The 26733-nt window shown below is 33.1% G+C and overlaps 1 protein-coding gene across 5 annotated transcripts in view; it reads left to right on the forward strand.

Annotated features, from left to right (window-relative positions):
* Nucleotides 1–26733, forward strand: part of RAPH1 (Ras association (RalGDS/AF-6) and pleckstrin homology domains 1) — a 99183-nt gene that overhangs the window by 32446 nt on the left and 40004 nt on the right. For 2 of the 5 annotated variants that reach the window (XM_074298964.1, XM_074298968.1), the window contains exons 3-6: nucleotides 1405–1510; nucleotides 2470–2975; nucleotides 15935–16015; nucleotides 21782–21856. In XM_074298964.1, the coding sequence (XP_074155065.1) occupies nucleotides 1405–1510; nucleotides 2470–2975; nucleotides 15935–16015; nucleotides 21782–21856 (768 nt within the window). The remainder of the gene's footprint in view (nucleotides 1–1404; nucleotides 1511–2469; nucleotides 2976–15934; nucleotides 16016–21781; nucleotides 21857–26733) is intronic. The other 3 variants (XM_074298965.1, XM_074298966.1, XM_074298967.1) reach the window with 3 other exon arrangements.

Consider the following 26733-nt stretch of genomic DNA (forward strand, 5'->3'; position numbering starts at 1 on the left):
TGTAATATTTATCTTTATTAGTCAGCCAGTAACTACAATCAATTCCAAGGAAGGGCATTTTCTGAGATGTCATACAAGAAAATAGTAAACTAGAACAGTTTTCTTTTAAATTTCTTTCTTTTATTTTTATTTTCAATACTATTTTATTTTCTAAATACATGTAAACATAGATTTCAACATTCACTTTTGTAAGACTTAGTGTTCCAGATTTTTCTCCCTCCCTCTTTTTTACTTTCCTCTCCCTAAAACAGTAAGCAATCTGATGTAGCTTAAATATGTGCAATTCTTTTAAACACATTTTCATATGTGTACCAAAAAAAAAGCGGGGGGGAAACAAAACCACAAGACAGAAGAAAACAAACAAACCAAAAAAAAGAACTGTGAAAATACTGTACTTTGAACCACATTAAGTCTCTATCTGGATGCACATGACATTTTCCATTCCAGGTCTGTTGGAATTGTCTTGAATTGTTGAGAAGAATCAAGTCCATCACAGTTGATTTTCACATAATTGTGTTTTTGCTGTGTACTATGTTCTCTTGGTTCTAGTCAGTTTACTTAGCATGAGTTCATGTAAATCTCTCCAGGATTTTCTGAAATCAACTTGCTCATCATTTCTTATAGAATAATATTATTTCATCACTTTCATATACCATAACTAAATGTACTCATCCGAATGGGTACATTTCCACTCCATTTCCAGTTCCTTACCATTACAAAAAGGACTGTTATAAACATTTTTTTGCACATGTGAATCTTTTCCCTCTTTTATGATTTCTTTGGGATAAAGACCCAATAGTGATACTGCTGGATCAAAGAGTGTACATAGTTTTATACCCTTTGTGCGTAGTTCCAAATTGTTCTCCAAAATGGTTGGATCATTTCACAACTTTACCCACAATGTATTAGTATCCCAGTTTCCCACATCCCCTCCATTATTTGTCATTATCTTTTCTTGTCATCTTAGCCAATCTGAGAGGTGTGAAGTGATACTTCGGAGTTGTCTCAGTATTGATTTAGAACATTTTTTCATATGATAAATGGCTTTAATCTCATCTGAAAATTGTTCATGTCTTTTGATCATTTCTCAATTGGAAAATGAGAAAATGGCAGACCACTGTAATATCTTTGCCAAGAAAACTGCAAATGGAATCACAAAGAATCAGACACAACTGAAAATGACTCCACAACAGCAAAGAGAAAATGATTCTAAAGTATAATCTGGGTTTTTTTTAAGTGAGATATTTAAGGAACTTTATACAAAGAAATTAATTTTAAAACAATGTATCTTCTTGCCCATTGCCTATGAGAACTATAGTTTCTTTCATGTTTGACATAACTGAATAATTTTGTATTGAATCCATAATTTATTTTCTTTCTGGCTTTTATTTGCCTATTTTAAAGAGTTTGGATACTGATAAGCCATCAGAACCAGTAAAAAGATCTCCTCTTCGCCAGGAAACAAATATGGCCAATTTTTCTTATCGCTTCTCCATGTACAACTTGAATGGTAAGCAAAGATTGGAAAATAAAATTTGAAATAATTTCTTAAGAGTTGAATAATATGTACACGTGTTTTGACACAATTGTCATTTTCCTACTTGATTATGGGTGATAGAAAAGTTTTCTACTTCAAAATATATGAACAGAACTAAACTTTTTTTAGTTATTGTCCAATTGTAGCGGGCAGAACTCTGGAGAAGTATACTTGAAACAAGATGTTAATTCAATGGAATTAATGAGACAATGGTTATCTAGTTTACATATACTTAGTACTTAGCATGACGATGTAATAGTTCTCTAATTCACAAGTATTCAATATGCTGTAATGATGTAATTATAATAGAGTATATAAGAACTGAGGACAGGCAGACAGACAGAACTCAGTCCGGCAGACTGCTGGAAGAGACTAGGTCAGACTTTGATGGACAAAGAAACCAAAGCCCTTCCGGAGAACCTCCAGAAAGCTAGCTCAGACATCGCAACCAATTGTCCAAGAAATATAGTTAGAATACAAAAGTCTTCAATTGTGCTGGTTTTTTTTAAAGCTACGTGAAAATGCCAATGAAAATAATACCTGTTATTTTTCATGATTACTTGAATTTAACATCTAATTCTTTACTTTTTTAAGATTTTATCTACTCCCTTTAATCCCCTTTTACTCCCCCTTTTTCTCTGGTCTACCCTGGTGTCATTTCAATGCATATTGGTACTTCCACCAAACTTTATGTTACTATGATATTGTTTAACTGAGAATAGTTGAGATTTGAAAGTGTAAGTTTTTGTTATTTTTAAAAATACATTATAGATAATTGATGTATTTTAAACCCAATATAATGAAATCTTTTGGTTTTCCCCCTGAATTTATTATATGGAACACATTTACTATTAAGGAAGAGGAATAATGAAATGCAGAATCAATAATTAAACCTAGATGAGAAATCTAATGTGTATTATTGTTTATCGCAGAAGCTTTGAATCAGGGAGAAACTGTGGATTTGGATGCTTTGATGGCCGATCTTTGCTCTATAGAGCAGGAACTCAGTAGCATTGGATCTGGAAACAGTAAGCGACAAACCACAGAAACAAAAGCTGCTCTGAAATTACCTGCTAGCCGACATACCTTGAAACATGGCACCCTGAAAGGATTGTCCTCTTCATCTAATAGGATAACCAAACCGTCACCTGCCAACTACTCTTTGGATGACATTACTGCACAATTAGAACAGGCTTCTCTCAGCATGGATGAAGCTGCTAAGCAGTCAATGATGGAAGACGCCAAACCTACAGTGATTAATCAGCACAGGAGAACAGCATCAGCAGGTACAGTGAGTGATGCTGAAGGACGCTCTATTAGCAATTCATCTCGTTCAAGCATTACTTCTGCAGCTTCCAGCATGGATTCTTTGGATATTGATAAGATGACACGTCCCCAAGAACTAGATTTAACACATCAGGGGCAACCAGTTACTGAGGTAAATATGCTAAAGTTACAAATCATTCTCCCATAAAGTGTCTGTCATATTGGATTTATGGTTTTTCCTACAGGGAAGGCAGTAATAAATAGAAATATAATTATTTTATACTAATTTAAAACTTGTGAATGGTGTACTACAAATTAATTTTTAAATCGGAAACTCTGTAGTGAATAGTGTAAGTAGATAAGTTACACCTCTCCTGTATGCTTGAAGACAGATAATGAAGAGTGCTTTTGCCTTAGTATTCTTATTCTTGAGGCCATACTCAAGTCCTCCAGCAAGAATTTCAGGTAGTTATTTGAATGTAAACATTTTCATTTGGTAACAATAAATGACTCCATAAATTCACATGAAGACATCATAATATTTTATATTTAATGTGTTCAATTTAAAATGTCAATCAAGAGAAAAAAGTCTCCGAAGTTGATGTCTTCTTATCCATGAAATCACAAGATTATACTAAAAAATATTTATAATCAATGGATATTCCTTTATTTCTCCTGTCTTCAGTTCCTTTTTTTAATCAGACTTGTTCTTGGTCTTGTTCTATAATCTTCTTTTAGGCTCTCCTGGGAGAATGTATGTTCATCCAAGGTAGAAATACTTTTTATCTCTTTTTTACTTTTAATACTTAAACAGGTCATTTTTACTTTAGGATTGTTTAAGTGATGACAGCTTTTAAGGAAGCTACCTTCTTCTCCACATAAATCATTAAAAAAAAAAAAAAAGATACTGGTCCTGCTGTATTGCAACTGCTTTCTTCTCCCTTATCAAAAACTATCCTAGTAAATATTACTACTGCATTCTTTTTGTTCATGAAAGTCAACACTGAAATGTATGTCTGACTCTTCCTATGATTTTCATTCCTTACTTTCTGTGAATAAGTTGTTCTCATTTAAAAGCTGTAAAATTAAACAAAATTTAACTTTTAACAAGATCTGCAAAAATGTCTCTTGAATGTCATCTTATTTTAAAGGTGTGTGTAGATAATCTTTAACATGCAAAACAATTATATAACAAATGATTTCATAAAAAGTTTCTGATGTCTAGTTGTGTTTATTCTTCTTACCCTCATATAACAATTTTTTTACAGATAGCCTCTATTCTTCCTATTAAGACACCAGTAATATAGTTAATTTCAGGGTCCTACTTCAAATGATAGGTATATTCTTAGGCAGAAGATATTTTGTACTCTGGAATACAAAGTTGTATTACACAATTTTAGTAGTGCCTTGCTATATTTTAAAGAAAAAATGATATAGAAAATAGAGAATAAAATGCCATATAAAATATATGGGGAGGAGGAGGCATAACCCCCAAGTACTGAAAGAACTTAGAGAGGTGAACTGTTTGAGAAATTGTGGAGAACAAAAGATTAGAGATTAATACTTGGCCCATTTTCAAAATTTAAAGTGGGGAGAGAGGAAGAGTTTTGGGATTGTAGAACTATTGTGGAACCCTGATACAATTCTAAAATTAATTTTTAAAATATATGGTTATAACTGGTACTTGGAAAATAGAAAAAACTATGATTCTTTCATCCATTTAGCATAGGTTCACTAAACATCATGCTACTTTCTTGCTTTGATGGGATTTTTACAATAACATTTAGAAAATGCTATAGACTTAGTATGTCCTAATTTTAGAAAGACATTCAACAACTTTTTGTGATACCCCCATGGACAAGATATAATAACATAGGCTGGATGATAGTGCAATTATGTGTATTCATAGTTTATTGACCCACTGTCTCAAAAAGTTAATGGATCATTGTATTGAAATTAATTCTGAGATGGGTCTTGAATGGCATTCTGCTATGCTGTTTCCTCAGCCCTGTTCTTGGTATTGTATTTATCAATGACATATAAAATTTAGAATGTATATTTATTTAATGTTCAGATCACAAAAATAAGCATAAATAATATAGTGCATTAAATTTTCAAACTAATACAGTATTTCATTTTAACAAACATTAAATTTATAGGATAAAACAGGGACAACAAAGAAATTTAATAGAGGCAAATGTCCCAAACTTAAGTTAAAATAAATGTCACTCTACTACAGGACTGAAAACTTAACTGAAAAGTTTGTATGTCAATGAGTTGTGACTTTATTTGACTGCCAACTTAATAGTATCATGTGGCTGCCCAAAAAGCTAGTGTAGTTTAAGTTAGCATTTTGAGATGTATAATGTTGGAACAAGGGAGTATGTAATTGTTTTAATATACTTTGAACTGGGCAGATGATGTCTGGAATACTGGTTTCTATTCTGAGCAACATGCTTCGGGAGATTATGACTGACTTTAGCATAGGGTGGTAGGGATGGTAAGGATATAGGATATGCCAAACTATGTAAAGTTTGATGGCAAAAACAAGGTGTTGGAGATATTGGGGTATGTTTTTAATATCTGAAGGTGATAGAATTTCAGATACTTGAAGATAGCTGTCATGTGGAATAGGAATTAAACTTACAGACACAAATCTGTTAGAAATTACAAAGTGGCAAATTCCAGCCTGGTGTAAAGAAGAGAATTTTTTTTTTTTTAATAATAGTTTGTTGTTGTTGTTGTTTGAATTCAGGTCCTCCTAACTTCAGGGCTGGTGCTCTATCTACTGCACCACCTAGCTGCTCCTAGCTTTTTATTTTCAAAGTATTTGCAAACATCGTTTCCCACATTCACCCTTGTAAAACCTTGTGTTCCATATTTTTCTCCTCCCTTCTCCCCAACTCCTCCCCTAGACAGCAAATATAAATTAAGCATGTGCGACTCTTATAAACATTTTCACATTAATCATACTGCACCAGAAAAATCAGATCAAAAATGAGAAAGGGGGGAAAAACCAAGGAAATAACAACAAAAATGGTGAAAATACTGTGTTGTGATCAACATTCAATCCCCATAGTAAAATTTCTGGATGCACATGGCTCTCTCCATCACACATCTGTTGGAATTGGCCTGAGTCACCTTATTGTTGAAAAGAGCCATATCCATCAGAAAGTATCACATAATCTTGTTGCTGTGTGCAATGTTTTCTGGGTTTTACTCACTTGATTTAACATCAGTTCATGTAAGTCTCTTCAGACCTTTCTGAAATCATCCTGCTGATCATAAGAGGATAGTCTTAATAGCTGGAATTGTCCAAAAGTAGAGTAGGTTTCCTCAATAAGTGATGACTTCACAGTTACTAGAAGTAGGGACTAGATATGTTTATCCTGTATATGTTAAAGGATTCCATTTGGTATAGGAGGTTGGATCAAGCTGTTAATATTAGCTAATATTTCACTGTCATTGTACCACTAAGGAGTGATAGTGGAATCCAATGTTTTCTTGATTTCTTTTGTCATACTCCTTATTTATAACGTAGATAAAAAGAAGTCAAGAGTAAGAAATAAGAGTGGAGAAGTTATAACAAACTAGTTTTATTCAGTGTCAGTCCATGTTATCTGTGCCAGTTGACATTAACTTCCTTGCTATTCTTTGAATATGATACCCCATTCTCCTCACCGTCTCCCATGCCTATAGCACCAAATTTTGGCTAAGAAAATTTATTTTAAATCTAAGACTATTTGAAAATACATTTAAACAATCACAAGTGTAATACTTCCATTAAATTAACTGTATTTTTCTAGTGATCTTAATCTTGTGTAGTTGATTACTGTTTGCTAATGTTAAAAGTATCTTAACTTCATTTATAATATTTGCTATGCTGCTATCTACAACCTTTTCTAGATTTTTAAAAAAAATAATGCTGTTTCCTTTACAGATCTGCCTGACATTGAATTCCCTGTAGTTGATCTCTTTCTTGTTGCTTAAACCATATGCTTCCTTTATTTTTCTGTTATTTGTATTAGGATATTTTAATTAAAAATTTGAAATTCCAAGTAGAGTTAGCCTTTTGGGTTAGTCACTTTTATTATAGTAGCACCTAATATTATAAGTGAATGAAAGATTTATTTGATTTGAAAGAAATACTATCTCTGTATAACTATTTTATTAGTTTAATTTTTTTATTCTGAACTTAACATATACCATCTGAAGTTTCATATACCAAGTAGAATAGGAGGATTGTATATGAAATCATGAATCCCTATTGTTTACATCATTGCTTGGAAAAAAAAATACCTTCAAAAGTGTTCTTCTTGTTTGTGCTTCCTTTTAGATTTAATTCTATTCTCTGTGCACTTATTAAAATGTTTCAGTGACTTGCTTCTTTTTCCTTTTCTTTCTTTTTTCTCTAATCCTCCCTCCCTCCCTCCCTCCCTCCCTTCCTTCCTTCCTTCTTCCTTCACCATTGCTGCCCTTCTTTGTAATGCTTCCTCTTCCCCCATTAAAAACTGAATAGGAAAACTTTTTATAACAAATACATTCAAGCAAAACAAATCCATAGTGGTTCAGTTCAAATATGTATATTTCCTCGGAAGGAGGTGGATAAAATGATTTATCATAGGTGCTCTATCTAGAAAGTCATGGTTATGACCAGACTTCTTAAATCTTCAAAGTAGTTTTTATTTACAAGATTATTTTTATTGGATAAATTGTTGCAGTTCTGTTTACTTCATTTTACATCAGTACCTATTTCCCAGGATTCTCTAAAAATTGTTTCTTTGATCATTTCTTATACTATAATAATTATATTTTAAACTACATTTTATTCAGTCATTTTCAAATTAATAGCTATCCTTTTAGTTCCAGTTTTTTTTTTCTTTCTTCCCTCACTTTAATCACCTCTTCATGATCAAGAAAATTTTTTTGTTTAATTTGGTATTGTTCTCCTTTTAATCATACCCTTCTTTCCCTCTGTATCCCAGCTTACCTTTTGACTTTTAATATATTTTTACAGCAAACTTTTTTGTATATGTGTTCAACTTCCCTTTTTCTTTCAGATAAGAATGAGATTCCTCTCATGTCTGCACCATTAATCACTCAATAAGCATTTATTAAGCACCTACTTTGTGCCAAGCACTATGCTAAATACTGGAGGTATAGTATAATAAAAAGGAAATAATTAACAGATGGAAGACAGTAGAAATAAGAGAAGTTGAGAAAGGTTTCCTGTACAAGATGGGATTTTAGTTGGAACTTAAAGGAAACCAGTAGGTAGAAATAAGTAGAGGGAACATTCCAGGAAGAGGAGATAGTCAGAAAAAAAAAAAAAATGCCTGAAACTGAGAGATTGAGTATCTTATTTATGGAATTGCAAAGAGACTAGTGTTACTGAATTAAAGGGTTGCACCTGAGAATAAAATGTAAGAAGATTGTAAAGGCAGGACAAGGCTAGGTTATGAAGGGCTTTGAACTCCAAGTGGAGGACTTTGTGTTTGATGCTAGAAGCAATAGGGAGCCATCAGAGTTTATTGAGTAGTGGGTTACTTTATTGAGTAGTGAGATGTGGTTAGATTTTTACTTTTGGAAATTCACTTTAGTGACTGAATGGGCGCTGGATTATCATGGGGAGATATTCAAGAGATGTTGCAAAGATGAAACTAATAGACTTTGACAAAAACTTGTATATGAGAGATAAGAAAAAGTGAAAAGTTTAGGATGACTCAGGTTGTGAGCTGGATGAATTGGGAAGTAGTGATGCCTTTTACAGTAATAGGGAAGGTAAGAGATAATGAGGATTTAGGGGAAAAGAAAGTTCCATTTTGGACATTCTAAGTTTAAAATGTCTGCTAATTTTTCAATTCTAGATACCTGAAATGCAGTTGGAGATGAACAATTTAGAAGTCAGTGGAAAGGTTGGATAGATTTAAGATTCTTAATCATAGAAATAACAGTTCAATCCATGGGAATTGATGAGATCTGCCAGTGAAATATATAAAGGAAAAAGAGAAAAGTGTATGTTCTGCATGAGGATTCAACAAAAAAGACAGAGAGTGAGCAAAAAGACAAAAAATTAGAGAAGAGAATCAGGAGAGAGTAGTCTCCTGAAAAATCTAGAGAGAAGAGAATATTGAAGGAGAAGATGACCAACAGTGTCAATGTCAGAGGCTTAAGAGAGGTCAAGGAAAATGGGAAAAGACCACTGGATTTGGCAGCTAAGAGATCATGTTCTTCCATGTTTGAATTTCCTTCTCACATACCCTAATGCTGAAAAATAATGGGTTCTACACGCTTCTTCCTCCTTTCTACATTAGTATATTCCTTTTTCCCCCTCTTGAAAACCCCCAGAATAGTACAGAACTGATCTACTCCCAGAACCTTATTTTTTTTAATTCTTAATATTCTTCATTAAGGTTCTGGAAGGACACTTATTTCTTCTCTTATTTGTATCTTTTCCTCTTCATACAATCTTTTCTAATTGCTCAAATAGTTACCTTCCTAGTTCACTTTTGACTTTTTGTGTGTATTTCAGAGTTCCTATTCAGCTTGTCTTTTCAGCAGGAATATTTGAATGACCTCTATTCCATTAAAGAGCCTTTTTTTCCCCCTTAAGTAATTAATATTTTTTTCAATTGCATGTAAAGATAGTTTTCAAGATTCATTTTTTAATAAGATTTTGAGTTCCAAATTTTTCTCCCTTCTAAGATAGCAAGCAATCTGATATAGATTGTACACATGCAATCATCTTAAACACATTTCTATATTAGTCATATTTTAAAAGTGAAAATAGTATTCTTCAATCTGCATTTAGATTCCATCTGTTCTTTTTCTGGACATAGATAGCATTTTCCATTTTAATCCTTTTGGTTTAGTTTGGTTTGGTTTTTTGAATATTCCAACATCTCTCATTTATAGTAGATGTTGTCCGGTCTTAGGTGATCCTGATTATGGTATCTTGGTACTTGAACTTCTTTGGCTTTGATAAAAGATGGATTATTTCTTATATTCATTTTGCTCTGTTTTTAATTGATAAGTTTTTATTTATAATCTCTTGAATTAGAAGGTTTTGGGCTTTTGTTTTAATTGTGGTTTTTTTTCTAGGTCAGTTTTTATATCAGATTCCTTAAATTTTCTTCTATTTTAAGTCTTTTACTATTTCTTGCTCTCATGGCATTCATTCACAATAGTCATTGATTTCTCTTTGCTCTGTTCTGATTTTCAAAGTATCTTTTAATTGATAAGCATTTTTTGTTCCAAGTCATCTATTATTCTTTCATTCTCAAACTTAGATTTTTTTTTCATTTTTCTATTGTTCCATTTCTTCTAGTTATTCATATGTGCCTTATGGAAAAGTATCTCTGTATCTATTAAAATTCTTTATACTGATCTAAATCTTGTGGTTATCCATTCTTCCAGGCTTAGTTCATGAATTAGGGCTAATCTCCTACTCCATATGTTCAAATGGTGGGGTGGGCCTACTCAACTTGGATCTGGGTTACCTGGCTTCCTGAGCTAAGTGTTTCTTGTCCATAGAGCCTTGGGCCTGCTCTGTCTTCAGTCTGAATATTGCCTTTAACCTAATTGTTCACAGGCATTCTCAGTGGCTGCCATGTTTGACCATTTCTAGGGTACCCTTAGATCTGGCTATTTGTAACACCTCTAAGTACCTCTGGAACATGGCCATCTTTTTTTTGCCTATTCTGACACTGGCTTTCCTGATAGCTTTTTCTGTTGACTGAGATTCTAGTGGAAAAGTCAGTTTATGTAGTTTCTTTTGGGGTTGCTTAGTCTGATGTGATTGTTAAATTATTAAGTTTTATTAAGCAAGTTCTGCAGGGAACTAAGCTTTCTGATTTCATTTAGGTAGGCAAGCAGTTATCTTTGCAAAGAAAATCTTTCTGATACTCTCTAGGTCCAACTTAAAATTTCTTTAAAAGTTATAGGATAATTACACAATATGTACCTCATTTTTAATGCTTTAGAAAATTTTAGGTTGTGGGTTTTTAACATTTTTAGTGTGCCATTGCCCTATTGGCAATCTAATAAAGTTTGTAGACTCCTCAGTTAGAGTCATAAAATGAAATATATGTAGAGGAAAGCAATTATATTGAAATACAATGATCAAAGTCTGTTTTAAAAGTTCTTGGACTCCAGATTAGAAGAACCCCTGTAGGTTAACCATACACTATTGTACGTTAATAGTGGCTGTGGCTGTGGTATCATGAGATAGCTGTAGTCAGGCCAGGAAGCAAGTGAATTAAGCTCTTTTTTTTTTCCATTTTAGAAATCTTTTTCTCTTTCATCCCACCCCAAAACAAGAAAAATAATCATTTTAATATAACTTTCCGAGGATACATTATTACAACTTGAAGAGTTGGGAAAAGATAATTGAAGACAGCTAGGTGGCTCAATGGATAGAATACTGGACCTGAAATCAGGGAGACCAGAATTTAAACCTAACCTCGGGCACTTATTAATTTTGTGATTTTGGGCAAATCATTTAATCTCTAGTTACCATATTACTCTTGGAGAAGGAAATGGCAAACCACTTCAGTATTTTTGTCAAGAAAACCTCATAGACAGTATTATCTGCCGGGTCACAAAATATCAGGCACAACAGATGAGAGTTAGGAAAGGTGCAAGATAGCCTAGTGACGCCGCAGAGTCCCCCTGTAAGGAATTTACAGGCCCGAAAACCTAAATTGATTAAAAAAAAAAAAAAAAAAAAAAAAAGGTTTATTGTAGGAGTTTGGAAGTAAGATTAAAAGATAGGAAAACACCAGAGCCAGCGTGGCTCCAATGGGCAGAAATCCTTGACATGACCAGCATAAGAATGCCATGTTTGGGACCTCTGCAAAGAGTGGGCTCCAGTCTGGCTCTTTTTATAATAGAGGGGCTTTGGAAAATCCAATGGGGCCCATGGGTGGAGTCCCAGGCTGACCTCCAGCCTGAGCTTCAATTTGAATAGAATTCAATGGGTCCTTAGATAAGGAAGAAGCTGTTTGTGGGGGTTGGGGAAACCTGAGCAGACAGTGGGGGCTGGGAAAGCCCAGATATCATTGGAATTCAAAAAGGGTGCTTTTTTGACCAGGATTTGTGAATCAAAAGATCCTAGCTTCCTCAGCCATGGGGGGGTTGGAAATCAGAAAGGAATCTTAAAGGGCCTCAACCCCCATGATTTCCCCCCTCACAACTTAATGACCAATTGGGTTAAATGACAATTAGTGCCTAATGTCCTTCAGAAAATTTTTTTTGTATTTTGATTTGGAAATGAGCTATGAATTTTCATACAATTAGCATATGAAGTTTATTACTTTATTTCTAAAATATAAAATGAAGACTAGATTTTTAGAACTATAAATTGCTTTTTTGGTTCTAGAGTTTCTTAATATATTTCATTATATTAAAAAAAAAAACTCAGAATTTCTTTCTGGTGCATTAGTCTGTTAAGGGAAACTTGCAATTTTTTTTACATGAACCTTCATTTTGAGGGACTTGAATTTAGAAGGACTTAATAAAGAAAGCCTTAGGGTAACAATTGTATCAGAGAAGAAAAGACAAGTAGATCTCCAATAATTAGAATCAATTAAAGTAGTGACCAAATCCAAGTTAGAAATAGCAATTTAGGGAATCTGGTGATCTTTCATATTTTGATAATCACAAGGACATATTTGGGATTTTGACATATGTTACCACAAACTATACAAGATAAACAGAAATAAACAAAAACAAATTGAAATAGAACTGGAACTCTCTCATTAGCCTATTTATGCATATGATCCTCAAATTTCTCTATCCAGCTCTTCATGCTTTCTCCAGATCTTCATGCTTACATTATTAGTGGTCCCTCCAAAGAGTACAATATGCAGAGCACTATTGATGGGGGTTGAGGTCCCTTTTAAGATTCTTTTCTAATTGCCCAACCCATGGCTGACCTTGATTCACAGTTCCTGGCCAAAGGCACCCTTTGAATATCCAGGCCCAGCCCTACTATCTGCTCAGCTTCCCCCAGCCCTCACCTGATCTGAGCTAACTGAAAAGCCTGCCTAGAACTTATGGGTACCGCCCATCATCTTCTAGATATAAAAAGGGCCAAGATGGAGCCCTCTTTGCAGGACCCCTCCCAGCCAACACATGGTATCCTTTCAGCCATGTAAGGGTTCCTGCCCACCCAGCGGCCACCTCTGGCCCTGGTATCTTTCTAACTGAGCTTTACTTCCAAATTCCGACAATAAACCTTTTATTTATCTGTCTAGGTTTTTGGGCCTGCAAATTTATTTTACAGGGGACACTGCGCCTTATGGGATTATCTTACTATCTATACGCCGAGAAATGGGGTTCCCCCTTTCCTTTCCCTTATTACTATGTTAGATGGGAAGGACACAGATTTTCAGTTCTTATTTTTTAAAAAGGCACAATCTCTGCCCTTAATTTAATGATCTAATGGGGGGGGTACTACTACATACCACAAAAAGTCCTTTAATAGGTGATATCTACCTTACCATAGAAGTACTTTGCCATAGAATAGTGATCTCATTGAGCCTTTTGTCAAGAAGACCTCTGCTTCCAAAAAGGAAAATGTTTGTTTAGTTTTTTAATGATTGATTCACTGCTTATTATATATTTATATAGTTGCTTTTGCATTGCTGTTACTTCCCAGTAACTTGAATTTTCTCTATAACAAAGCCATAGTTAAGCAAAAACAAATGTCCAACAAGTTTGACAAACTGTTCTTGGTTCTATACATTGTATACCTAGAGGTGGAAGGAATATTTTATCATCAGTTATCTGTAGTCAGGGTGATTCAAATAATTATGTCCTTTTATTTTCTATCATTTTTCTTGTCTCTGCTTATTTTGCTCTTTGTTATTTTGGATGTCTTCCTGAGTTTGCTGAGTTTTTCATAGTGTTTCTAACCGTTCAATAATGCATCTTTACATTCTCATTCTAAATTTGGCTTAGCCATTCCACAACTGATAGACTACCCATTTTGTTTCTGGTCTTATGCTAACACAAACAGTACTCCTATGAATATTTTAGTCCATATGGAACCCTTCTCTCTATTTCTGATCATCTTGGTACATACTCAAAAATTATATTACTAAGTCAAAAAGTATGAACAACCTGACCACTTTTATTTCATAATAACAGATTTTTTTCCAGTGCAGTTGAAACAGCTTATACTAATGTCATATTAGTTGCCTGTCTCCTCACATGTATTGTTTTTTGCCTTTTATTATCTTCTCCAGTTTTCTAGGAATAAAGTGAAACCTGAGTTGACTTATTTTTGCATTCATCCTATTAATAAATTGGAGCCTTTTATGTTGATAATTTGTATTTCTTCTATTGAAAATTGTTTATAGTTTTTGATTTATAGATACTTGAATTTTTTTTCTTATATCTTGGCTTAACAACCTTTATCTGAACTATTTGTAATAAACATTTTTTCTTTTCTCCATAATTTCTCTTCTTATTCTAATTATATAGTTTTTTGCCTGCCATCTATGTCTTATTTTCTTGTCTCAGTTCTGCTTATTCCACTCTTTTGGCAATTTTCCAGCATGGTATAATGCAAAACACAGAATTTCGATTCTGAATAAGTCATTTATCTTGAGGTCTTTTTCCTCTTCTGTGAAATGAGGAATTAGCTTAAATTATTTCCAAGTTCTTTTAAAATCTAATTTCTATAATCCTATAATCTGATAGTTCCTTATTTTATAGTACTTAATATTATTCACTTTTTTCCTCATCCCTTTTCTCCTTTCTTTTGACTTGCATTCACTTAAAAAAATATATCGTCATGAAATATTAAAGGTTTGCTGAATACTGTTGGGAAAACACTAACATAAGTCATACAAGATAGTCTGTTCCCTTTATATATTACTATTCTTTTTAACAATTATAACTGATGAGATTCTTTGTGAGAGGTAGCATGTCATAATGGATAAAGCTGATGTCTCAATATTAAAAAAAAAAAAAAAAAAAAAAGACATACCTCTAGTACAGCTTGCCTCTATCATGCGGGAAAAGTCACTTCAGGAACCCACCGGAACTCTCTTTAAAGCTCTAAGTTGCATCTAATATGCTGCCCTGTGTTGGTAAGGAATATTTCTTCACCAGGAGCTTCTTACACCAGGGAAACTTCAGGTACAACCCAGAAGGAAACTGATGCTTCAGAGCTAAAATTAATAATCAAAGATTTATAGAAATGTTAACAATAATGTTGTTTAATTATATACATTTCTATACTCCTCAGTGTAATTGTGAGAGTGCACCTAGTACCAAAGAATAATGGTTGGTATGGAAGCAGTATCAGATGTAACTATTAGAATGCATAGTGCTATAGAATAATTCAATGAATCTCCAGTAATAATTATATTACTTATTTGTGAAATAATGATGTCCAAATTGTGATATGTGAGTAGTTAGGGAGGCAAAACATACATGCTATATGAAATAAATATCAATGAAAGACATTTTGTGATTACAAAAGTAAGATCTGAAGATGACTTTGAAGGTAGGTGTGAGATTTGTTCAAAGAGGGAGAACTTGTTAAACAAACAGGATTAAGTTAAGGGGAAATGGATCAGGGCATGTTCTATAACCTCAAAGACCAGTCTGTAAAAACAAGGTTTAATTTGGGGAACTTGTTGGAGATTAAATTAGGCAAATAGAATTGGATTATGGAGTATCATGGATTTTAGATTTAGGAGTTTGGCTTTTATCTAATGGGAATCAGTCAAGGCTTTTGAACTGTTGAGTAGCATAAAGAAATTAGTATTTTAGAGAGATGAGTATCAGTGTACAAGATGAATTGAATGACAGAGAGACTAGAAATAGTAAGGTCAGTTAATAATCTTTTACAGTTGTTCATTCAAGAAGTGGTAAAGTCCTAGGATGATTTAGTGATAGTATTGGAAATGAAAGAAAAGAGATATATAATCATTTGATTTTGACTCACGTTTTTGTTTTTACATAATAATGAGCAAGGTTATTACATTCATACAGGAAATTTATTTTCATTTCCTATTCTTTTCAGTATTCATTTTCCTCCCTTCTGCATGATAATAGAAACATGTCTTTTTCCACCTCTCCATATCTATCATTTTTCTTCCTCCTGAATTTTCACAGCATTTTAGTTCTGTGGGATGTGCCAGCAAGCAGGCCAAGTATCAGATTGACTTCATGGAAGAAGAGACTGAGCTAACTCCTGTAAGTTATTGTGTGACCATGTCTATGAGCCCCTATTTATATATCAATGAGGAGTCATCCCACTAAATCATACTGATGTTGAAATATATCTTCTGATACTACAAGTTTTTGAATCTTTTTATATATGTCAAAATAAGTAACTTGCAATTACTTTGGTATACAATATCATTTAATTGTTTTAAAGTAACGATATTAAAAATATAAGTAGAGAAGTGCTGTTACTAAACTGCTTACCACTTTTATGAATGATACTACATGCTACCTTCTGGCTTTGAAAAATTATTATTTTGAAGATAGGGAAAGAAGAAAAAGGAAAACAATCAGGTATATGTTTTATCCAATCAGATAAATTAAGCTTATACTACAATTCAGCTGGATAGTTGAGTGAAATTACTACCTCCTTAATACTGTTACTTTGCTAAAAAATAGAATCATTTTTGCTCTCCTCCTTAAATGTATTTCCTTCTCCTCTACTCTGTCATTATCTTGTGATGGCTTAATGTGTCCTTGGTGAGTAATGTAAGTATAGCACTTTAATTAGTTTGTACAAATAAGTAGTTCCAAAAATAAAATACATTTTTGATAAATGTTTCGACTAATGTCCTCAGAGTTTTTATTGAAAGAATGCTTTTATACATAAAGTACTTTATTCAATTTATTTAATATTTCCTTTCAAGATTACTTTTTGAAGTTAGGTCAGTCATTATCATTTATTAAGTTCTTAGTGTGTGCCAAGCACTGTGCTAAACTGCTGGGAATAGAAAAAAATGGTTTTAAAAAAATAGCCTCTAATCTCAAAGAGCTTATTCTAACAAAAGGCAACATGCAAATAAATTTGTATTTACAAGATATATACAGAACAGATGAAAAATAATATTAGAAAGAGAAAACATCAGAAGCATAGGAGGGACCAAGAAAGTCTTTTACAGAAAATGGGATTTGAGTTGAGTCTTAAAGGAGACCGGGGAAAGAGTTAGATGTAAAGAGAGAGGGCGTACTAGAAATGGAGAACAGCCAGTGCAAAGGCATAGAGACTGGAGGTAAAATATTATTTTCCAAGTATTTTCATGGATAAAAACATGAGAGAGGACCAGATCATGAAGAGCTTTAAATGCCAAAGGACTTTACATTTGATCTTGGAGACAATTGGGAACTATGGGAACTCATTAAGCATGAGAGTGACCTAGTCATACCTACTTTTTAGGGAAATCATCTTTGAAGCTAAATAAAGGTTGGATTGGAATGAAGAAGGACTTGAAGTGGGGAGACCAGTTAGAAGTCTATTGTAATAGTCCAGGTAAGAGGTGATGAAGCCCTGAGGTTACCTACATATGATTAGAGAGAACTAAATGTATAAAAGAAATGATATGAAGGTAGAAATGGCAAGATCTGCCAATAGATTGAATATATTGAGTGACAGTGAGGAGTCTCATAAAAGGCACTGACGCTATAGACTTGATCAAGTAGGAATGGGATTATCCTCTACAGTATTAGGAAAATTTATAAAGGAGGAGATTTGGGGAAAATGTGAGTTCTGTTTTGGCCATAGTGAGTTTAAAATGATGATTGAATGAGAAAGAATTTTGAAAGGAAATTATTTTCTCATGAAGCCAGAATTCCAGAGGGCACAGTGAAAGAGGCAGATAGAATGGAGTGGAACATTTTGGAAAATAGTTGAAATGGACCAGCATGAGGCAGTGCAGGGTGCCAAGGGTAGAGAATGAGGTTTCTACAACTGCAACTGGAGGTTCAAGATCACTGGTACAGAGCAAGTAGAAAGGAATGGAAATATGTTGACTATTGAATAGTGAACGTAGGCAGTCTCATTGACTAGAGAGAAGGCCATTAAGAGAGACAGAGAGAAGTACAGCCAAAGATTTGAACCCAGATTCAACATACTTTCAATAAATTGTTAAGTTCCTTCTAGAAACCAGAAATTGTGCATAGGTGGTAGAAATGGAAAAAAATGCAAAACAGACTTTGTCCTTAGAGAGCTTACATTCTAATAATTTGAGAACATATGCACATGTAAGTATGTGCAAAATAGATACAAGATGAGGGCTCATGTTTAATGATGGAAGGGTATGTTGTGGTGAGACTAGAAAGGCTTTTAGATACCTTCCTAGAAGAATTGGGGAGCCACGGGAACTTATTGATTAAAGGAACGCTATGATCAGCCCTATGCTTCAGGATGATTACTTTGGTATCCATGGGGAGGATGGACTGAAGTGGTACAGTAGAAGCAGAAAGACGTATTAAGAACCTGTTGCAATCATAAGGATGAAGATGGTGTTTGGTTCATTTTTTGACGCTCACTATTATTGCATCTATTAGGATTTCTTTTCTAAGACTATTAAGCTTATTTAGTATTTAGTATATAACTTTGTGATCAGAATTACTGTCTCAATCTTGAGTTATATATTATTGCCCCCTGGTGGTTAAGTAATATATACTGTATTTGTTAATTTACTGACCAGAAAAGTGTCTTGAAATTTTAGGGCTAATTAATCAAATTCATTTGAGAAGAATTTAAGGAAAAACAGTATCCAAGAAACTGAAAATGATGCTTAGATTTATTTGTAATTTTATGATAATATCAATCTTAGAAAACTTACTTTATTTTTTTTGAGTGTTACTATAGGACAATAAATAGAATAGCTGGATTTGGAGTCAAGAAGACCTGAGTTCAGTACTCTTTTCTAAATTAAATAGGCCTGTGGCATTTTTTTTGCATGTGTGTAATTTCATAAAACAAGCTTGAAATGAAAGGGTTTTTTTTTTTTTTCATTTTTTTAAAATCAAGCAAAAATCACATAGTGGCAGGTTTCACCAAGCTAGAAGTTCTTTAAATATAGGCCTTGTGACATTTGAGGACCAGATTGGTTCTAAGTATAGAGAGGCTCATTATCAGAAGATTGGATTGTAAAATATTCAAAGATCAAAACAGATAAAATAGTCCAGTCTACCATCATTTTACTTTTGTACTGATGATGGTATGACTGTGGCAAAGGGAGCAGAGGGTATTAAGAATCACCTAGTTTTTCAAATATTTATATAAAATAATTTTACTCTTCAGCTTTCCCCCCCCCCCTTTAATCTTTGCTATAAGGATGGCTCACTATTTGGGATAGGATATGCAATGCATATTTTCATATCCTTATATATTTTCATTTTTACTATAAATTTAACAAGCATCATGAACATTTCACTATACAAAGAATAACAGAAGAAGCTTACATATTAAACTAAACTTCTATTACTTTTTTTAAGTTTATATTACATGAAATTTAAAGTTTACATTAAATCAAAAACTGCTCAGTTTATCTGGATCCCCTGTTGAAGTTCCCCTCTATTTCTCCTTCTGTATGTGTGTGGGAGAGGTTGAGGAATGTGAGGGGGAGTGTTTTTAATGTTTCATTGACACTTTTTTCCTTTTTCTTTCATCACTGTCTGATGTCTGAAAACGTATATTTTATTCTAAACCTTTAGTCTATTGACTCTCTGCCAAAACATGAAAAGCATTCATAATCAATCTCCTGGAATTTGATGTGGAGTTGGGGGGTGGGGGAGAAGAGCATTGTATCAATCCAGAGTTTTTAAGTCTTTCAAAGTAGTTTTCCATTATATTGTATATATTATTCTTCTATTTTTTGCTCGCTTTGTGTCAGTTCATATAGGTTTTCCAAGATTTCTTTGAATCTGTTATAGTCATAATTTCTTGCAATAGCAGATAATAATGTAATAAATATATTTAAATATAACAGAAAATATTATTTGTTTAGCCATTACCCATCAATAGGCACTCACTGTGTTTTTTGTCCTTTTCCATACCAAAAAAGAACTGTTGTATTTTCATAATATGGGTCGTTTCCTTATGCCTGACCTTTTTGTTCATATGTTTGTATATGCATGTGGCAAGGAGTGGTATCACTAGACTCAAGAGTGTGTATATATACATATATATATATATTTTTTTTTTTTTTGGGGGGGGGGATTTTTTTAAAAGTACATTTCCAAATTTCTTTCCAGTATAGTTGGAACAATTCACATCTCCACCAATATTGTGTCTTTGTATCTATGCTCCCCCATGTCTTCCAACACTTGCCATTTCTTTGCCAATCTGATGTATATAAGGTCGAAACTTAACAATAATTTTCATTTGTATCTTCTCTTATTCAGCGGGATTTGGTGCATTTTTCATATGATTATTGGTGTCCTGCATTTCTTCTTTAGAAAATAGCCTACCCATATCTTGATCTTATATATTTGTAATCGTGCTCTCTATATCTTGTATATCAGACTTTCTCAGATAAATTTATTGCAAAGATATTTTTGTTCCAATTATTTTCTTTCTAATTTTAACTGTTGATAATGCTTGTGCAAAAACTTTTCGATTTAATGTAGTACAAATGCTCTCACTATCTCTTGTTTTGAAATTAAATCTCGGGGAGATATATATTCAAAAATGAAGGTAAAATAAAAAGAGAAGACAACAGGAAAAAATATAAACTTTAAAAAAATGATAACTGTTCATCCTCCTTGTGGTCTGGATTTGCATTTCCCCCCCACACACACATTTTTGTGGGAAAATGTGTGAACAGTACAGGATGAAAAGCCATAGAAAATAGAAAGGCAGTGATTTGTAGTAGTGTTCTGGAGTTGAAGATGATTGAGCCAGCTAAATAAGTTGAGGAATTCTATGAAAATCAATTTGGGTGTAAAAGGCCCCTAGATTTGGAGCTGGAAAGGATTTTAGATATCATTGAGTTTCAAATCTTTGTTTTTATAGAGAAGGAAGTTTATCTTGTCATAGGTCACACAGTCACTAAGATTTGAATCTGGATCTTCTGACTCCAAATTCAACTGCATTAAATCTTGATAAGTTTAAGTTTTTAGGAAAATTTTAGTTATCTTTTTAATAGATTTTAAGTGTATATAGAAAAATTTTTAAAAAGTCAAGGAATTTCCTTTTTTCCATAATTTGAATTTTTTTATATTAATAAATCCATTGGAGGGGAGAGGAATTCCATGACCAGGTACATTATGATACTGATTATAATGAAAACAACCAGTTATACTACAGCAGTTTACATTGGAATTTGCTAAATAACACTGCTGCGCTCCTACTTTGGAATGATTTTATATATATATATATGTATATATACATATATACATGTGTATATATATATAAAAGATTAGATTTATTTGAAAGATTCCAAAAGGGGGGAAATCATTCTTGCAACATGCATTAAAAAGTAGTAAAAGAATAAAAATATAAACTCATTGCAACCTCATTGGAGAAGGCAACTTTAAATTATAAGATACTTTTTAAAAATAGTTCTATTGATCATTCATTAGAATGACTGCTGATTTGGAAGTCAAGGAGTTGTATTTTATTTAATCATGGGACTTTGGGGTAATCATAAGTATTTCTGAAAGATTCTTAAAATTTTAACATTACTGTTATTTTTCAACATACACACATTTGTACTATGTGGATATAGTATTTGAAAACATTACTAGAAGATAATCATTTATTTGCTCTGTGATCTTTAGGGGCATCTACATTACTTTAAGGTGAGGAGGAAGCAGCAATTGCTGTTATCTGGAAACCACTTGCTTTGTGGATATAGTCCCAATCAGTTTAAAAGTTAGGGAACTTAAGGACATTCTTGCTTTGTCTATTTTATATTTACTCATTTTTTTTTAAAGCCCACAAAGGCTACACTGACCCCTTTTGCCTTTTTTTCTCTCTTTCTGTACAAGCATTCCTATCTGGACAGGGAAACCTCCCTCCTTCTGAGAAACATTGCAGGAAAACCTTCTCATTTGCTGACCAAGGTGATGCTTCTTCTTTCTGCCTGCATGTGATTGTCGCTTTGAGGGAGAATATAATTTTCATAATTTGGATGTGCTCCTGCATTGTCGCTTTCTTGTTGTGGCACTTTTGTCTTTGTAAATTGACTTTTTCTGCAGTGGAAAGTGATTGCTTAATATTAATAACTCTTGGAGAGAAAGAAGGTTCTTTTAAGAAATTCTCTTATAACTTTGTTCAGCTTTCTAATATTCGTAATGACTGGCATTCATCCCATATGTATTGTAACATGAAAAGAACAATTTCTTTAAAAGCTTTTTGGTGTTTTAGCACCTTTTCCCATTATAATAGTTTTATTCTTTTGAAGTCTAACATATTAGTTTTATCCCTACAGAACTTTTTTTCCCCCCTGTGAAAAATCTTGCTTTCAAATTCTTTATTTCTTTTATTACCAAACTACTTCTGTTTTTTACTTGAACAAAATCTTGATTTACTCTAGCAAAGCATTAGCTAGAAGAAATGTCTATAACAATATATTACTTAATTCTACATCCTCATAAATATACATTTGCAACTAGACTTACTGAAGATGGATTTCCTTTAGAAAGATATTTTGCCTCTTTCTTAGAAGTAATGATTTCTGTTTCCATCACTGAATTAGTAACTGGACTGCCTCACAGTATAACTTCAGTTTTTGGTTTAAAATACCATGGTAGAATCCCCAAGATAGCAGATAAATTGCATTCTCTGGGTATAAAGTTATTTAAAAATAAAATAATTTTTTAAAATAATTCTGTGCATTTTGGATTTGGATTCAACTGACCTTGTGATTAATAATTAATTGTATTTGATATTATATTTAGCTATATTTAGTCATTTAGAATATAAGTGAGTGACATTTTTTAGATATAAATTTGAAGCACTTGTATTAAGGTTGATTAATCTAAGGATTAAAAACATTTCTCTAAAATGTAGCATATCCGCCAAGAATTCATTCATGATTAAAACATAGTAGTAATAATAATGATGATGATAAAAATGATGTTGAAGCAGTGCATTCCCCGAGCACCTTTTAAATAATCAGAAATCAGATTATGATCAACCTGGTTTTCAGGGGAAAGTGTTTTATATTGTAAATTTTTTTTAATGGGGTAAATTAGATCTATGTGTATGATAGATACCCCTGATTATATTGTTTTTAATGCTCGTAATCCTAATTTTTCAAATTAAGTTTATTTTTACATTAAGAATGAATTGTCCATCTAATGACAATTTATTATTCATTTCAGTTGTGTCTGACTATCTGTGACCCATTTAGGTTATTCTTGGCACAGATATTCAAAAGATTTACCATTTCCCTTTTTAGCTCATTTTACAAATAGGGGAACTGAGGCAAACAGGATTAAGTGACTTGATCTTGGTAACAAACAGCTAGTAAGTAGGGTCTGAGACCAGATTTGAACTCAAAAAGAGGAGTCTTCCTTACACTTGGCCCAGCACTGTAATCACAGTACTACCTAGCTACTCATAGCTCATTGTAACCTCTTTTTATTCTAGCTAAGATTTAGTAAAACTAATACTTAAACAATCCAGGAAGACATGGCTGGTAAGGAGAGGGTTGTTGAGTTCCCTAAAGCTTCAGTGGTAAAGTCAGGCAGGCTTAGAGCCAGAGCATTTCTTTGAATCATTTTGCAAACTGAATCGTTTTCCACTGCCATTGAACCAATTCACAATTCCACCATCTTTATATAGTAGTGTTTTTGTCATCCCATAGACTTTCAAATTTGCATCATTTCAATTTTTTACAAATTATTGTTTCCAGTTTGCGGAGTGTGGATTAAAGTCTTGAGAATTATTTTAATTTGAATTTCTCTTATCAGTTAGTTGATGCATTTTTTTCCAGTGGTTCTTGATAGTTTCCAATTCTTTTGAAAACTTAACCACAGAATATTTATTTTTCTGATCAGTCAATTCAACAAGCATTTATTAAATGATTATGTGCTGGAAATACAAGGGAAAAAAGTCACCAAGCTATCATCTCTAAGATTTTTATTATTGAAATTTTATTCTCTCCAGTCTACTGTACTTATAACCTTCTCACTTAAACTAAATCTCTGTTGCCCTTATCATAATTTAGGTTTCCCTAATCCATCCCTGTTCTGCTGGTCTTCACTTATAGTATGCTCCATTAATGCTACTAGTCATTACTCTACAACCTCTTACCCCCTTGACTTTCTACATACTTTTTTCATCATTATAAAACCTTTGAAAGTAGTCTATGCATGCATTACTATATCATACAATAGATAAATGTTCAGTCATTTTTTCAGTTGTATCCAACTCTTCATGACCCCATTTGGAGTTTTCTTGGCAAAGGTTCTAGAGTGGTTTACCACATTTTCCACATGAATAATACATGAAAATATTGGGAAGCTTGGGAAAAGCAAATTGTTGCAAACTATTTCCTTGAACAGATCACATCTTTATAACCACACAATTTACAAATATAGAGAACATAACATATTAATGTATTTATTGCTGTTTTCTTCTTCCTTCCCCAAAGCATTTGATTTTGTGGTACTTGTTATCTTTTAGTCAATACAGACATAAGAATCATAATAACATATACCTCTGCTCAGATCGAATGCTATTGCTATTCAGAAACTACCCCCTATCACTGTTCATTTTTTTTAATAGTGTCACTACTAACAAATTACCCTCCAACCAGTTCTAAGTTGCAAAAATAGTTAATTCTGAGAACTAATCTTTGCTAGTCATTTTCCTTATCAGGAATAGCAGAGCCCTCTATTTACATTGTCATAATCCAAAAAGACAGAGAAAAATAATAACAGCCGTTAACAATAATAATGTTGTTCAGTTGTTTCAGTCATGTCCAATTCTTTGTGAACCCACTGGAGGTTTTCTTGGCAAGGAGACCAGAGTGACCAGAGTGATTTGCTATTTCCTTCTCTAGCTCATTTTAGAGAAGAGGAAACTAAGGCAAATAGGATTAAGTGACCCTGCTCAGGGTCACAAAGGTAGGAAGTATCTGAAGCCAATTTGTATTCAAGAAAATGAATTTTTCTGACCAGGCCTAGCACTCTATCCACTATGCCATCTAGCTGTAGTAGTCACAATAGCTCACATTTATTTAGCACTTTCATTCTTGCAATGTGCTTTACAAATATTATTTCATTTTATCCTCACACCCCGTGAAAGATAGGTGCTATTATTATCCCCATTTTAGATGTGAAGAAACTAGAGCAGAAAGAGGTTGTGCTTTGTTCAGGGTTCCATGACTAGTAAATGACTAAGGCTGAATTTGAACACAAGTCTTCCTGATTCCTAGCCTGGCACTCTATTCATTGTACCCAGCCACTTCTGAATGTGTAGATGCATTTGTGATTTTGTTGCCTTCTGATCCCAGATGCCATTACGGTATTAGAGCTTATCCTTTATTAGTGACTGACCAAAAAAAGACATTAGCCCAAGAAGTGGCTGTTCTAGGCCTGTTTTCCTCTGTTTTAGGGAAGGCAATCAAACTACTACTGCGTGCCTCAGTCTCATAAAGTTTTTTCATTGCAAATAACCTGTCTTTGAACTTTCCTTAGTGACCATAAAGACTGTAACGTTTAATTTCAGATGATAGGCAGTCAGTGATATCCATTAGGCATGCAACTACTTTGGGAAGTTGACATAAACTAATTTTCATCAAATCTTGAGGCATGCTAATTTTAGTCTGATTTGTTCTCAGATTAGCAATTGCAAGAATTATGACCTCAAACTTTGTTTCCATTTCTTTTGGCTATTGTATCTTTTTCTTAGTTTTCAAATTTTTATACAACATAAAGATGCTAGAGCATTGACTTTCTTATAATCAAGAGCTGTCCATCCAGTTTTTATCCTTAATGCAAATTGGAGGGGAGCTTGGTTTTTGATGGTCTTTGATGGCTATGAAAGGAATTTTTCAGGAGACAATAGTTTGCTTTTTCCATTTTAGTAAGGAAAAGATAAAGTTATTTTTGACTGTTTAATTGTTATTAATGCTTAAAATGACCAAAAGGGTGAAAGAAGGGAGGAACTGAGGTAGAGTACTGAGAGACCATAAAATCTAAGAATGTGATGTGGTGCTGCTGCTATTTTCTCCTGGGCTTTGGGGAAACATATTTATTGTCAATAAAAAGGTACTGGAAAAACTCAGGACACATTAGGGAATACTAGATTTAGAGCTAGAAAGGATCATATACTTTGAGACTCTCATTTTACAAATGAGGAAAATAAGCTTCAGAAAAGAGGAAGGTGTGGCCAAAAGTTACACTCAGTGATAACTGAGCTAATAGGTAGACTAGCCAAGATTCAAACACCGTACTTGGAACTCTGGAGAAAGCCCTGTGTGAAAATCCAGAAAGACTGCCTGATTTACCTAGTTCTCGTATGTCTGATAAATAGCAGCTGAGATTTGAGCCAGTGTTCTCTGATCTCACATCAGTACTTTTTCTACTTTACCATGCCTTAGAAGTAACTAACATTGATTTTTATGAATTGTTTGTTTTTTTTTTAAATCTTCAGTTCTTTTAAGTTTTTATCATCAGTAATTATTTGTTAACCAGTCTTTTGGTACTGTGTTGTATTAAGTATAGCCTGTTTAGGAAATATGACAAAATTTGTACAATGGATCCTTTCCTCTTTTCTATGTGAAGTCATCTTGCTCAATTTCTAAAGACAAGAAACATTATTATGACTTAATAATTGTAGGCAAAAACATGCCTTCTAAAGCAGACATTGTTTGAGACTCACACAAAAATATTAACTACCTTAAGGATTTCATATAAATGTTTTCTTATAAAATTGTTGAAGTTGAATTTTAAATAGTTTCCATTAAAATATACAATGAAAAATCAGT

The sequence above is a fragment of the Sminthopsis crassicaudata genome, chromosome 3 (assembly GCF_048593235.1).
Source record: "Sminthopsis crassicaudata isolate SCR6 chromosome 3, ASM4859323v1, whole genome shotgun sequence".
NCBI classification, from domain to species: domain Eukaryota; kingdom Metazoa; phylum Chordata; class Mammalia; order Dasyuromorphia; family Dasyuridae; genus Sminthopsis; species Sminthopsis crassicaudata.